The 13,600-nt window shown below is 37.0% G+C and overlaps 1 protein-coding gene across 19 annotated transcripts in view; it reads left to right on the top strand.

Annotated features, from left to right (window-relative positions):
- Positions 1–13,600, top strand: part of ralgapa2 (Ral GTPase activating protein catalytic subunit alpha 2) — a 324,396-nt gene that overhangs the window by 128,345 nt on the left and 182,451 nt on the right. For all 19 annotated transcript variants that reach the window (XR_015513714.1, XR_015513715.1, XM_087290968.1 and 16 more), the window contains 6 exons: positions 1,484–1,714; positions 3,794–3,967; positions 4,286–4,420; positions 8,959–9,107; positions 9,536–9,647; positions 11,387–11,624. Coding sequence is in view for 17 of the 19 variants with exons in the window: in XM_087290968.1 (XP_087147094.1) it covers positions 1,484–1,714; positions 3,794–3,967; positions 4,286–4,420; positions 8,959–9,107; positions 9,536–9,647; positions 11,387–11,624 (1,039 nt within the window). In the remaining 2 variants the exon portion in view is untranslated. The remainder of the gene's footprint in view (positions 1–1,483; positions 1,715–3,793; positions 3,968–4,285; positions 4,421–8,958; positions 9,108–9,535; positions 9,648–11,386; positions 11,625–13,600) is intronic.

Below are 13,600 nucleotides of genomic sequence, written 5' to 3'. Positions count from 1 at the left end.
CCACCATGAAACCTCCAAGTTCTAGTTTTTTTAACTATGACCTGCAAATTGCATCACATGACTCTGCATGAGATCAATCAGCATTAAAACATTTCTTTACAGAAATTTAAAATATAGAACAATTACTCTCTTTTTTTAAATGTACAATCATCTTGTTTAATCACATTCCTTTTCACAGTGCCTTACGACAGTAATTTGGATGCTCTAGTGTGGCTGCGGCATAACTTGGCCAGTGTTTCACTTTAATTGTCCAACCCCTGTACTTACTAATACAATTTTTTTTTCCAAAATGCATCACTACTTAATTTATTTTGACACAAAATCGAACTTGCACGACTTTCCAAATGCACAGAACAAGCCTAGAGCAACACTTTCTGTTAAAAACTGTTCTAGAGAGCCATATGCCATGAAAAAGTAACCTAACTAGTCTAGAGTGCCATCTGCTGTTGATAACCAACTAGCCTAGAGTGCAATCTGCTGTTGAAAACTAACTAGCCTAGAGTGCAATCTGCTGTTGAAAACTAACTAGCCTAGAGTGCAATCTGCTGTTGAAAACTAACTAGCCTAGATAGCAATCTGCTGTTAAAAACTAACTAGCCTAGAGTGCAATCTGCTGTTGAAAACTAACTAGCCTAGAGTGCAATCTGCTGTTGAAAACTAACTAGCCTAGAGTACAATCTGCTGTTGAAAACTAACTAGCCTAGAGTGCAATCTGCTGTTGATTGCCAACTAGCCTAGAGTGCAATCTGCTGTTGAAAACTAACTAGCCTAGAGTGCAATCTGCTGTTAAAAACTAACTAGCCTAGAGTGCAATCTGCTGTTGAAAACTAACTAGCCTAGAGTGAAATCTGCTGTTGATTGCCAACTAGCCTAGAGTGCAATCTGTTGTTGAAAACTAACCAGCCTAGTGTACCATCTGCTGTTGATAACCAAGTAGCCTAGAATGCAATCTTCTGTTGAAAACTAAATAACCTAGAGTGCCATCTACTGTTAAAAAAACCAACAAGCCTAGAGCGTCATCTGCTGTTAAAAACTAACCAGCCTAGTGTGCCATCTGCTGTTGAAAACTAACCAACCTTGAGTGCTATCTGCTGTTAAAGACTAACAAGCCTAGAGCGTAATATGCTGTTGAAAACTAACCAGCCTAGAGTGCCATTTGCTGTTGAAAGCTAACTAACCTAGAGTGCCATCTGCTGTTAAAAACTTAACAAGCCTAGGGCGTAATTTGCTGTTGAAAAACTGAATAATTCAATTGAGAAGAGTAATGCAATTTTTCACCACAGCTCTATATATTTCAAAATGTTCACAAAATTTTATATAGTGAATGAAGAATGATTTGATTTGATTTTATTCTTTCCATTTCTGGTTGTGTGAAGATTTGCCAATAAATTTCACAATTTTTATGACATTTATGATTTACGTAAAGTCCTAGTAGCATGTGCAGTAGAAGTAAAGGCTGTCTGTACTGTGTGTTTGTGTTCAGACTGTGACTGCAGGCAGTATCAGTCAGGAGAAGAGCACAGACTTAGAGCCCAACGGTCCTGTGGAGCAGGAGAAGAATCACTCTAACAGCAGCACCCTGTCTGACCGCAGGGGCAGCAACTCCAGCCTGTGCAGCATCGAGGAGGAGCACCGCGGCGTCTACGACATGGTGCAGGCCATCCTGCTCTCCACACGGGACAACGTCAATTTCGTCAATGAGGTCTTCCATCAGGTCAGAGACGGAGCATTAAGATGTACAGCTTAAGTCATGTGACACTGTGAATGTTTTCAGACTAACTGCAGTTAGCATGACTATACAGTTTATAGGATAGAAAAAAAAAAAAAGTCCAGGGCTTGCAACATGTCAAAATTCCTGGTAGCTTTTTATGCAGAAGTTTTTACTTAATAAAAAGTAATGCATACATTTGAAAAATAAAACGGTTATGATCTCAAACGTTATCGGATACACACAATTAGTTCCATAAAAATTTACTCTGGAAATGAACTCTGGACCTTTTATCTGCTCATTGCAATGAGGATGGTGAGGGAATAACACACAACTGGCCAAGGAACAGCTTAGAAACTAATTGTTCAATTTCTTTTGGTATGTGAATGCATCAGGCCGGAAACGCAAGTTTGTGCGTCAAGTTTCGCAGTTCGCTGCGTTGGAAAGTTCAAGCTTGGTGAACTCTGACCTGCGAAATCGCATAACTTGACTGCGTGAGACCAATCGAGGATCAAAACCTGACCTATCTGGACATAAATTTCAATATGGAACAATCGTTTGCATTTTTTAATGTCTAATTATCTTGTTTAAATCCGCCCCTTTTTTGCAGCGCCGTACGGCAGAATTAGAAGCTCAAGCTCTAGTATAACCACAGCTTAAAGCTTACAGTATGCAGTTAAAGCACATCTTGTTCGATTAATTTCAAATCCATTGTGTTGTTGTATGGAGTCAAAAATGTTAGAATTGTGTCGATGTACACTTTTTTTTTATAGACCTAAATATATATATTTTTGAAAAGAACAAATTATTATTTATGATTTATATTTATTTATTTGTTTGTTTATTTAGAAGTTTAACAAGTATTCAATGTTATATGCAAGGATGCAAATATTGATTCAGTCAGGAAACTTAAAGCAAACATTATCGCATAAATGCAAGTAAATGAACTGATTTTAATAATGTAGGTTCACCAAAAACTCTAAAGATAGTCCGATTTAGAGCTATATATTTTAGTAAAATTAAATTGAAATATTTAAATGTTAATGTTTAATGCAAAGCCATTATTAATGTTAACTGACAATTCAAAACTATTTAAATACATAATATATGATATTCAAATTTAAAACAAGTATAAATATTTATTCATTTATTCATTTTCTTGTCGGCTTAGTCCCTTTATTAATCCGGGGTCGCCACAGCGGAATGAACCGCCAACTTACCCAGCAAGTTAAGAGAGCATAACAACTCATCACAGAAACGCCAACTGACCCCGCCGAGACTCGAACCAGCGACCTTCTTGCTGTGAGGCGACAGCACTACCTACTGCGCCACTGCATCGCCGTATAAATAACCATAATGCATATAATTTAAATACATTAACAGCAACAAAACAGTTCTGGCCTTTATTTTGAGCAAAATGAATGCTCGATGATTGAGAGTGGCTTTTTTTCATCAAATATGTCATTCACTTTTACACAGCTGATTAATTCCAGTGTAGGTTTGCGATCTCTAACCTAAAATGAAACCTGTTTTGGAGAAAGTTAGCAGTGTTGAAACCGGATAAAAGTCAGCTCAACTTCTAGTTTACCCCCTCAAAAAAAAAAAACCACACACACACACACAAAAAAAGTTACATGTTGCATGTAGCCTTGATACTGTGTGTCAATTACTACCACCCTGTGGCCAGTATACATTTATCATTGTTTGTGTCAGTCGTTCTGCTCATGGTTCTTGCAGTTTTCACAGGAGTCACAATAAAGTATCACTGATTTACTAGTCAAATTCAACAGTTACAAATGGCACAATTTAATTAATTCTAAAAATAAAGCATTTCTTATTTCACATTTATTTACATAGCAGGGGTTTCCAGACTGTCAAACTGATCTAGAAAAGTCCCTTTTCCCAGAGTTTCCCAACAACAACAACAAAAAAAAAAAATTCTTAGCATTTTTGCTACATAAAAGGATGATTATTTCATTCTGGTCATTAGATTAATTAACAAGAACTATAGTTTTAGTATAAGAAAGAAATTCTTGTTTCGTTTGTGTGAAAATGCGCATCATTTGTTTTCGTGTGATCACACAGGCTTTCCTGCTGCCATCCTGTGAAGCTTCGGCCACTCGCAAGGTGATCAAGGTGTACAGGAAGTGGATTCTACAGGAGAAACCTGCTTTCATGGCTGAGCCTGAGACCACAAACCAGGAGGAAGATACAGAGGAAGAGCAGCTGGTCACAGAGACGGACAATGCACACATACAGGTACAGGTACTAGCTCTGCCTCCTGCCATGCACTTATTTTAGGTGTCAATAGATCATTTTAAGGGACAGTAGATATTCTCCATTTGTACGTGTCATCAGATGGTGAAAGCCCTGTCAAGTGTTATGCTTTATTGTACTTATATACTTATGAAATGTACTTATGCTATATTGTACTGTGTCTTGTATTGTGTTGGCTATTGCTCTGAACTGAACTGTGTCTTGCTATTCCAATCTTATCCAAGTTACACACACAAACAAGAAATGCCGTTCATGTTGATTTACTAGCTCCTCATAATCTATCCTGTGTAAAATCCTCAGGCCCTGGAAACTCATGGACACAAGAGATCGTCCAGCTGGGGGCGCACTTACTCCTTCAGCAGCGCCATCAGCAGAGGCTGCCTGACAGAGGAGCTCAACCTGGAAGTGAAGGCTGGTATCCAGTCTGCCCTACAGGTCTGACCACTGACATTTACATGCTTTATGTGAACTTTACCATTTGTACACTGTAGGGGAAATACAGTTTAGATCATAGTTCTCAAATTTCCCTGACTCTATGAAAAGGAGTTAGGAGGGAAATGTTTAGGTTGCTAGCTTGAAGGCAGTGGTGCTGTCGGTAAGAACAGAGGTCCAGTCTAGTCACTCCATTTAGTTGTGTTTATTAGCATTAACAAGGATTTGTACTCAGGAGGAAAGGTATGTATGTGTGTGTTTGTGTGTGTGTGTCGGTGAGTGTGGTTTTCTGCAAGGAAATAACAAATACAGTGTGTCAGTAGTCAGTAAGGAGCTGGGTTCAGGTGGCTCTGTAAATGGACGGACAGAGCGGATTCTCTTCTGAAAACCTTCCTGGGCCTTGGATCACCTACTCCTGAAGGGCCACAGCTTTGCACAGTTTTGCTCCAACCCTTTCAAACACAGCTGATCCAACTATTCAAGGTGTTCAAAGACTACTAGAGAATGTTAAGCAGGTATGAGTTGGAGGTGGTTGGAGCTAAACTATCCAGAGCTGTGGCCCTCAAGGAATTGAGTTTGAGACCACTAGATCAAACCAGTTTTGGCCAATCTAACATGAAGGCTCATTCACACCAAGCACGATGACTATAAAGATGTAGTTCTAAAAATCATCCACAGCATTAAAGAATAGAATAGTTCTCACCAAAACTACCGCGATAAAGATACAGAGGAACTATGTTGCTAGGATCATTTTCAAAATGATTTTTCTTCAGCTTATGAACAATAAAACACTGACAGCCAGTCAGAATCCAATAAAAAATGAAAGGGCTTGCACTATTTAAAGATACAAACGACACTGTGGAAAAGCACACTTCTTGATGTTAAGCCCTCTTTAAGAAGATTATTTAAAAAATATTGACTATTTTGGAAACAATTAGCAATACCGTGGTACTTAATGATTACAAAAATACATGGAAGTTATGAAAGTCATGCTGTGAATGGGCCTTTAGGCTAACCATAGAGTAAAATTGCATTGAGCCACACTTTATTTTGATGGTTCGTTTGCAGTGGAGGTTTTAGCTTAAATGGCACCATAATCACCACATATACGCCCCTCAACCATCTATAGTTAAACATGTACATTCTAAAATATATATATATATATATATATATATATATATATATATATATATATATATATATATATATATATATATATAAGGGTAAAATATGGACAAAACCAGAATTGGAATAATTCAAAATAATTGTATTTATTATAAATAAAATTATTAATAATGATATTATTAGCATACAATTATTATTCAAAACAAATACAGAAAAAAATTCTAAAAGTAACTGAAAAACAATTTAAAGACAAACCTGTAGTGATATGCTAAGATCGCTTAAGAAACATTTTGCATGACTATTAATTATGACAATTATATAGAATACAAAAAAAATGTAATTTTACTCCACTACTTTCCGTCAACCTGCAGTCACTACTTTATTTTTCCTGTCTATGGGGATTAGAAGATTCAGTCCTGTGATTCCTGTCCAATTAAATCGCACAGAATTTAATTCGCATCGTAATAATCTACCTCATGACATGGGTGATTTATCATTGCAGCAACCAGTTTGGAAGCATTAAAAGTGTCCAAGTACAGTAGATGTCCAAAATCTTTACACACATTGACCCAGAGACTGTTTAGATGCATGTTACTGATGAGAACATGACGGATGTTTACTGTGGGCCGAAATGGTCTTTAAACACCCAGCAGGCACAAGACGCCAACATGACATCCGATTGACGTTGTACTCCAACGTCGGTGGGAACTTATATTTTCTTAGGAAATGAAAATTGGGTTGACGTCAGAATGCAACATCAGGTCAACGTCCAACTTAAAATCAACTAAACATCAACGTCTAATGATGTTACAGCTTGACGTTGTGTGGATGTTACTACTATGACATCTATCAGATGTTGGTTGTCAGTATTTGACGTCAATATGACGTTGGTTTAAGATGTTGGCTCGATGTTGGATTTTGGTCACTTTCTAACATAACCTAAAATCAACCAAATATCAATTTAATTTGACGCCGTTATTGGACATCAAAATAACATTGTCCTTAGATGCTGGCTAGACAATGAATTTTGGTCACCTGACATCACAACCTAAATCTAACCTAATATTAACATCTTATGACATTGTTTGCTTGTTGGGCAATAAGTAAATGCTCTACAGAATCTAACGTTCAAACACATCCACAAATTACATGTAAATGCATTGGCTTTTTACAGCACAATACTCACTACTCTTGAGTACTTTTCAAAGGTCTAATTTTTACTCATACTTTGAGTAATTTTTGCAACAGATACTTTTACTCTACTTGCACTACATTTTTAGATAAGTAAAGTACTTTTACCTAAGTATGATTTTTCAGTACTCTTTCCACCACAGATGTTAAGTCTTACCTCTAGCTGACTCTATCTCTTCTTTCTTCTCCATAGCTATGCTTAATCAAAATAAGATCATAATCATATTATAAGCTTCAGTTTTGTTAAATTGCAAAACTCGCTGCGTGCCCACACCTCCTGTCATAAAAGTAACAGAAAAGGCCTTTACTCCGGTTTCACAGTGCATGAGCAGCACATATTTTATCGCTGTGCATGTAAACAAGAGCAGGAGCAGCGTGTGCCGTGTGGGAACGGTTTTCTGCGCACATGCGTCAGTTTGCTTTTACCAGCGTTGTTTCGGTTGCACATAGAGAATAACAACCTTGCCCGTGCAAAAGATGCCAAATGTGATTGGCTCCTAACATCTTTATTCTGGGATAACCACTCTAAATTAATACATTTGCATAAAGTAAATTGTATCTATCAAGGCTTACTGGGGCACTTTTTTTTTTTTTGCACCGTCTCCCCGTGCCACCCCTAGTAAGATGCTGCCCTGGGCGATCACCCATATTGCCCATGCCTAAATCCGCCATGGTTCGTTTGTTGAATTTAAGTTACATTGCATCTACATGCTAACTAATTCTAATTAGATTATAAGTAGTCTGTTCGGTTGGGGTTAGGGTTAGTATAAGTTGACATGTACTTGCAAAGTTTCTTATTGAAAGTTTGTCTGTTGAAGGAGCAGTAACAACAGATAATAAGCAGAGAGTCTACTTATTCTCAACTGGACCATCAAAATAAAGTGTTACCTTGCATTCTTCATATCTCTATGTAGTCTTTAGTTTTATAAGATTTAGTGAAATAGTTTCAGATTTTCTCCGGATACAACCAAGCTCCTGGAGGTGTGTTGAGAGTGGAGCTAGTGAATCAAGAGATGTTCACATACAATATCAACTAATGGTGTAAAAATACATTGAAGTCACTGTTTAGTACAGGGGCTTTCAAACTCGATCCTGGAGGGCAGGTGTCCTGCATAGTTTAGCTCCGACTTCCTTCAACACACTTGCCTAGAAGTTTTTAGTATACCTAGAAAGAGCTTGATTAGCTGGTTCAGGTGTGGTTAATTGAGGTTGGAACTAAAATATGCAGGACACCGGCCCTCCAGGACTGAGTTTGGGCACCCTTGGTTTAGTACATATTTTGGTTTTAGGGTCAAGGTTCCATGTGGTTCAGTACAGCAAAATAAACAACCATTCCCCAGTGCTTGCTTGCTTGTTTTTTCAATTTATTTTGTTTAGGCAGAGATTTTTTGTCACTATATTTTTTTTAGGGGCAGTGTAAAGTAAAAAAAAAATTCAAATTTGACACAACTTTATAAAATGCAGTTTAATAGGCCATTTAATAAATAATATGAATATAACTGATTATAACTACTGTTTTTACATTAATGTTAGGGTTGCCTTTAGGGTTGAGGTATGCATAAATGCAATTTAATGGGTAATTTATTTAATAATATGGATAATACACTGTATAATTACAGTTTAACATTACTGTGAAGGATGGGTTTAAGATTGCGGTGGGGGTAGATAATACAATATTTGGTAGAAAATACAATTATTTGGTAATATAACAAACAATATAGAGCGGGGAAAATAATTATTGAACACGTCACCGTTTTTCTCAGAAACATTTCTAAAGGTGCCATTGACTTGCCATTTTCCCAGGATGTTGGTAACAACCAAAGAAATCCATACACACAAAGAAAACACATTTAATTTGTTAACAGATTAAGCTCTGCAGAATAAAATGAAATAACACAGGAAAAAATGATTGAACACATTAGGAAAGGGAGGTTTAGAAAGGCAGTGACAGCCCAGACAGCAGCTGAAATCTCTGTTATTCAGAAATCCTCTGCCCTTCATCATTGTAAATTAATATTAGCTGTTTTAGTCCAACATTTACATTACCAGAATGATGAAGATGAAACCAAAGTGGACATTTCGGCAATGCAATGATTGAAAACACAGATAAGTGAATTCCCAAATGCTTTCAGAGAAAGAAAATCAAGCTCTATAATGGCCTCAGCCAATCATCAATCCTTATTTATTCCAGACTGTAATTGAACATTGTGTTGGTGTGTTGGCAGGTGTTTCTGACAAATTCTGCAAACGTGTTTCTGTTGGAGCCGTGTCAGGATGTGCCCAAACTGCTGGAAAATCAGCTGGAAGTGTGCAGAGCTGTGCTCAGCGTCTACCGCCACATAATTATGGAACAAAACATGAACCGGCAGACCTGGTTAGTCCACACTGACACCCCATTCACACGGGGCTTCAGCATCAACGCTTGACTGAAGGCATGTCTAAAGTTGGGGCTAACGCGATCGTCCTAGCAGCGTCATCCAATAAAATCTATTCAGCAATAGGCCACTGTCTAGCTGGTGTATTTCCATACAGCGATCTGATTGGCTGACGCTTCCGTCGGCGCTTGAAAAGTTGAGCTAGTCCCCACTTCTGCAGTGTGCTTCGCCTCTAAAGCGGCGCCGTTTGATTCACAATGCAGTTCGGCAACGCCTGACGTCAACCATTCAAAGTGAATGGGAAGCGCTGACGCTCCGTGTGAATGGCGTGTGATTCTATGTGCTGTACTCCGCTGGTTTACTAGCTCTTCGAAACATTTAGCGTACTCTGCAAAACATTTTTTGACCTCAGCTCTCTTTGTTTTAGGGAGCAGTTGCTGCAGGTGTTGCTGAGAATCACGGAAGCAGTGATGAAGAGACCGCAGGAGAACCAAAAGAAAGACACGTTCGCCCACAGCCTAGCTAGCATCCTCTTCAAAGTGAGCACTCATTTCTCTTTTCCATTGGGGACAGTGCATGGTACCTTTACAATGTGCAGTATGACCTCAATTAAGGCTGTGGCGATGTGTAAACATTACAAATACTGATTGGTCAAACAGAATTGTCACCACTTTTGTCATTGGATTTGCTACATGAAACACAAAACCAACTAAATTGAAATAACCTGTCATCAACAGTTGCAGTTAGATATTTTAAATGACTGGCTAAATCGTCGTAAGAAGACAGTGCAGCCATCCATCTTATTGTAAACTGTCTTTTTGAGGTTTTGGGTGATTGTGGAATTTTGGGTACATTTGACATTTATTCTTTAACGACAAGTTGTCTTGTGAGTTGTGATGTTATGATGGAGCTTGAGAGTGAAATTAGCACTGAAGATTAGAGGCAGGATTGAATTTTAACTGCACATCAAGTGCTTTGCACACACCTGGCAACCCATGGTGGCTTGGCGTTTCACTCCTCCTCTCCGTTGGGCGTTTTGTTTTTTTTAGTTCAGCGGCTGCCGCGTCTAACAGAAGCAAATAATTTTGTCTTTGCCATGTTGACAGGACCAAATATTTTACTAGATATTTTTCAAGATACTAGTGTTGTGCATAAAGAGCAATTTAAATATATATATATATATATATATATATATATATATATATATATATATATATATATATATATATATATATATATATATATATATATATATATATATATATATATATATATATATATATATATATATATATATATATCACCTGACCTGAATCCGATTGAAAATGCATTTCACTTGCTGAAAACAAAACTTAAGGGAAAATGCCCCAAGAACAAGCAGGCCTGGCAGAGCACCACCAGGGATGAAACCAATTGTCTGATTGTCTATGCATTCTGGACTTCAGGCTGTGTAATTGACTTCAAAGGTTTTGCAACCAAGTTTAAAAAGTGAAAGTTTGATTAATAATTATTATTCTGTCCAATTCGTTAAGGTCCCTTAACAAGTGGGAGGCACATATGCAAACTGTTGTAATTCCTACAGCGTTCACCTGATTTGGATGTAAATACCCTCAAATCACAATAATTTATTTATTTATATATGTATGTATTTATTTATATATTTATTTATATATTGGAGCTAATCCTTTTGACTTCAACTGTATAAAATTATCTTAAAAATAATAATTTAAAGACTCCCACTACCTATTTTTGATCGTTTTTTATTTTAATTTTTTTGATGTTTACTCTACGAAGTTAAATAAACATTTGAATGGAACCTATTTTTCACCTATTTTCTGTATTGTTTGTCATTTCGAGTAAAAAATACATATTGTGTCTGTACCTACATTCTGGTCAACTTTATTGCATAAACCAGTTCATGAAGGCATAAAAATTTATAAAGCACCGATAGAAAAAGCATGTGACTTGCTCCAAAAGTGGGAGACTCTGGAAGGTATTCTGGCATGTCATTATCCTTCTCTCATTAATTTGAGCAAAATGTTTAAGATACACCAATAGTAAATTATTTTTGTGCCCACTCAGTTATTGTGATATTTCAGTCAATCTCTCTTTTCAAAAGCAATAGTATGATGAAAATGCACACAGTTGTCTCTTAGACCTACCATGTGTTATTAAGGTTAGCACCTTGAGCTAAAGTAAGCTGTTATGGAGTTGGTATTGATATGTGTTGACGTGGTGGTCATCTGTGTCTGATTTTTGTATCTGCCGTTGCGTACAGACGATCTTTGTAGCGTGGGTTCGGGCCAACCTGACTGTGTTCATCTCCCGGGAGCTGTGGGACGAGCTGCTGGCTGTGCTGTCCTCTCTTAGCCACTGGGAGGAGCTGGTGTTCGAGTGGGCCAGCATCATGGACTCCCTCACTGCGGTCCTGGCCCGTCACGTTTACGGCCTGGACCTCCACAACCTGCCGCTGGACAAACTCTCTGAGCAGAAGGAGAAGAAGCAGAGGGGAAGAGGTGTGTGTCATAAGTATAAACACAATACTGGATATAAGAGCTATTTTAAACCTATACATAACTAACATACCAGAACGGTAATCTAACAACTAACTACACTACCTGACAAAATCTTGTTGTCGGTCTCAGTTATAATAATAAGATAAATATATATATATATATATATATATATATATATATATATATATATATATATATATATATATATATATATATATATATATTATACAAAAATATTAACTTGATTTCTAGTTGATCATTTTGGAAAGTGACAGAAGGTAGACATTTCAGATAAATCGTCTGTTGAACTGCATCTCAGATATCTCAAATACTGCAGAAGACCTATTGAAACCCACATAGACCCAAGATTCTCCTAAAAATCAGTCAAGTTTGGGGTTGCATTCAGTACGGCGGTGTGCAAGAGATCTGCAGAGTGGATGGCAACATCAACAGCCTGAGGTATCAAGACATTTGTGCTGCCTGTTACATTCCAAACCACAGGAGAGGGCAGATTCTTCAGCAGGATAGCGCTCCTTCTCATACTTCAGCCCCTACATCAAAGTTCCTGAAAGCAAAGAAGGTCAAGCTGCTCCAGTATTGGCCAACCCAGTCACCAGACATGAACATTATTGAGCATGTCTGGGGTAAGATGGAGGAAGAGGCATTGGAGATGAATGCAAAAGATCTTGATGAACTCTGGGAGTCCTGCAAAAAAACGCCATTCCTTGCCATTCTAGATGAAATTATTCATAATTTCATAATAACATTTTTTTTCCACTGCACCATGACTTTATATTCTATACTGTACATTATTTCTGTTAGGTGACAAGACTTTTGTCTTAGCGAATTCAGATCTTACTGTTCTAATTTAATAATTAAAATAAAGGTATGATCATGTTTTATTTTGGTAATATAAACGTAATCTAGAGGCCTTTGCCTTTCATATAAGCCATATCTGATACCAAATGATCCACTAAGTCAAGTTATTATTTGTTGTTCCTAAAACTTGGATAGGTGACAAGACTTGTCAGGTAGTGTACAGGTTTGTATATACTATACATATTACATACTATACAAATACTTTTACTTAAGAAAACACATTTTACTGGACTATCCTGCTTTTAATGATTCCAGAAGACTTTTCTATGAAATGAAAATGCTTAAGGACATTTTTAGCAAAGTGAAACCAAAAAAGATTTTAGAATTCTTATCATATATTAACACTAAAAATCTTATTTAATATATGTATTCATTTGTTTGTGGATTTTTTTTATTGTATATTTATTATTGAAATGTTCCTGCCATGAAAATAGCCTTGGTTGCTGACATGGCATTAAATAAAAAAAAAAAAATACAATACAATACTTTTTACTTAAGACAGGACAACATTGTGTGAGATGTTGTGCAAAAAAAAGGTGTTTAAGGTTGATGATAGCAAGTAGTGCAACATGATTTGTATTACATTCAGAGATAAGCATGGAGTTCTTATATGGTGGAATTTAAGTAAAATGTCTGTTGCATATGGAGAGAAAAAATGTTTGTACAGGTAGATTGTCAAGCCCACTCACCTATATGAAGCACATTCAGAAATGCAATGTGTGTGTGTGTGGGCTTGCATGTGTGTAAAATGCATATACACTGAGTTAAGAAATAATGGTCTGGTATTGCAAAACCTGCATTATTTGTTACTCTAAAAATGAGTATGACATATGAAACTGGGATTTAAAAAACTATAGAAACATTCTGACTGGAGGCGGTTGATTGGCCAAGCGGCAACCTCCTGCTCTGGAAGCCAATATGGAATATTTCTGTTGAGCCCACTGTTAGAATGGCCAACTTTACAATAGAAAAAAGGGTGTTTACAGCCTGGTACAAAGAACATTTTTGGTTCATAGAGCTAATATTACTCTTCATGACAACTGTGAGGAAGTGAATTTTTTAAAACTCATCCGTTTCCTTTGTATTAGGTACTATTA

The sequence above is a fragment of the Danio rerio genome, chromosome 17 (genome assembly GCF_052040795.2).
Source record: "Danio rerio strain M-AB ecotype USA chromosome 17, GRCz13ab, whole genome shotgun sequence".
NCBI lineage: Eukaryota > Metazoa > Chordata > Actinopteri > Cypriniformes > Danionidae > Danio > Danio rerio.
The sequence above is the reverse complement of the archived record's forward strand: the minus strand, read 5'-3'. Positions and strand labels throughout refer to the sequence as shown.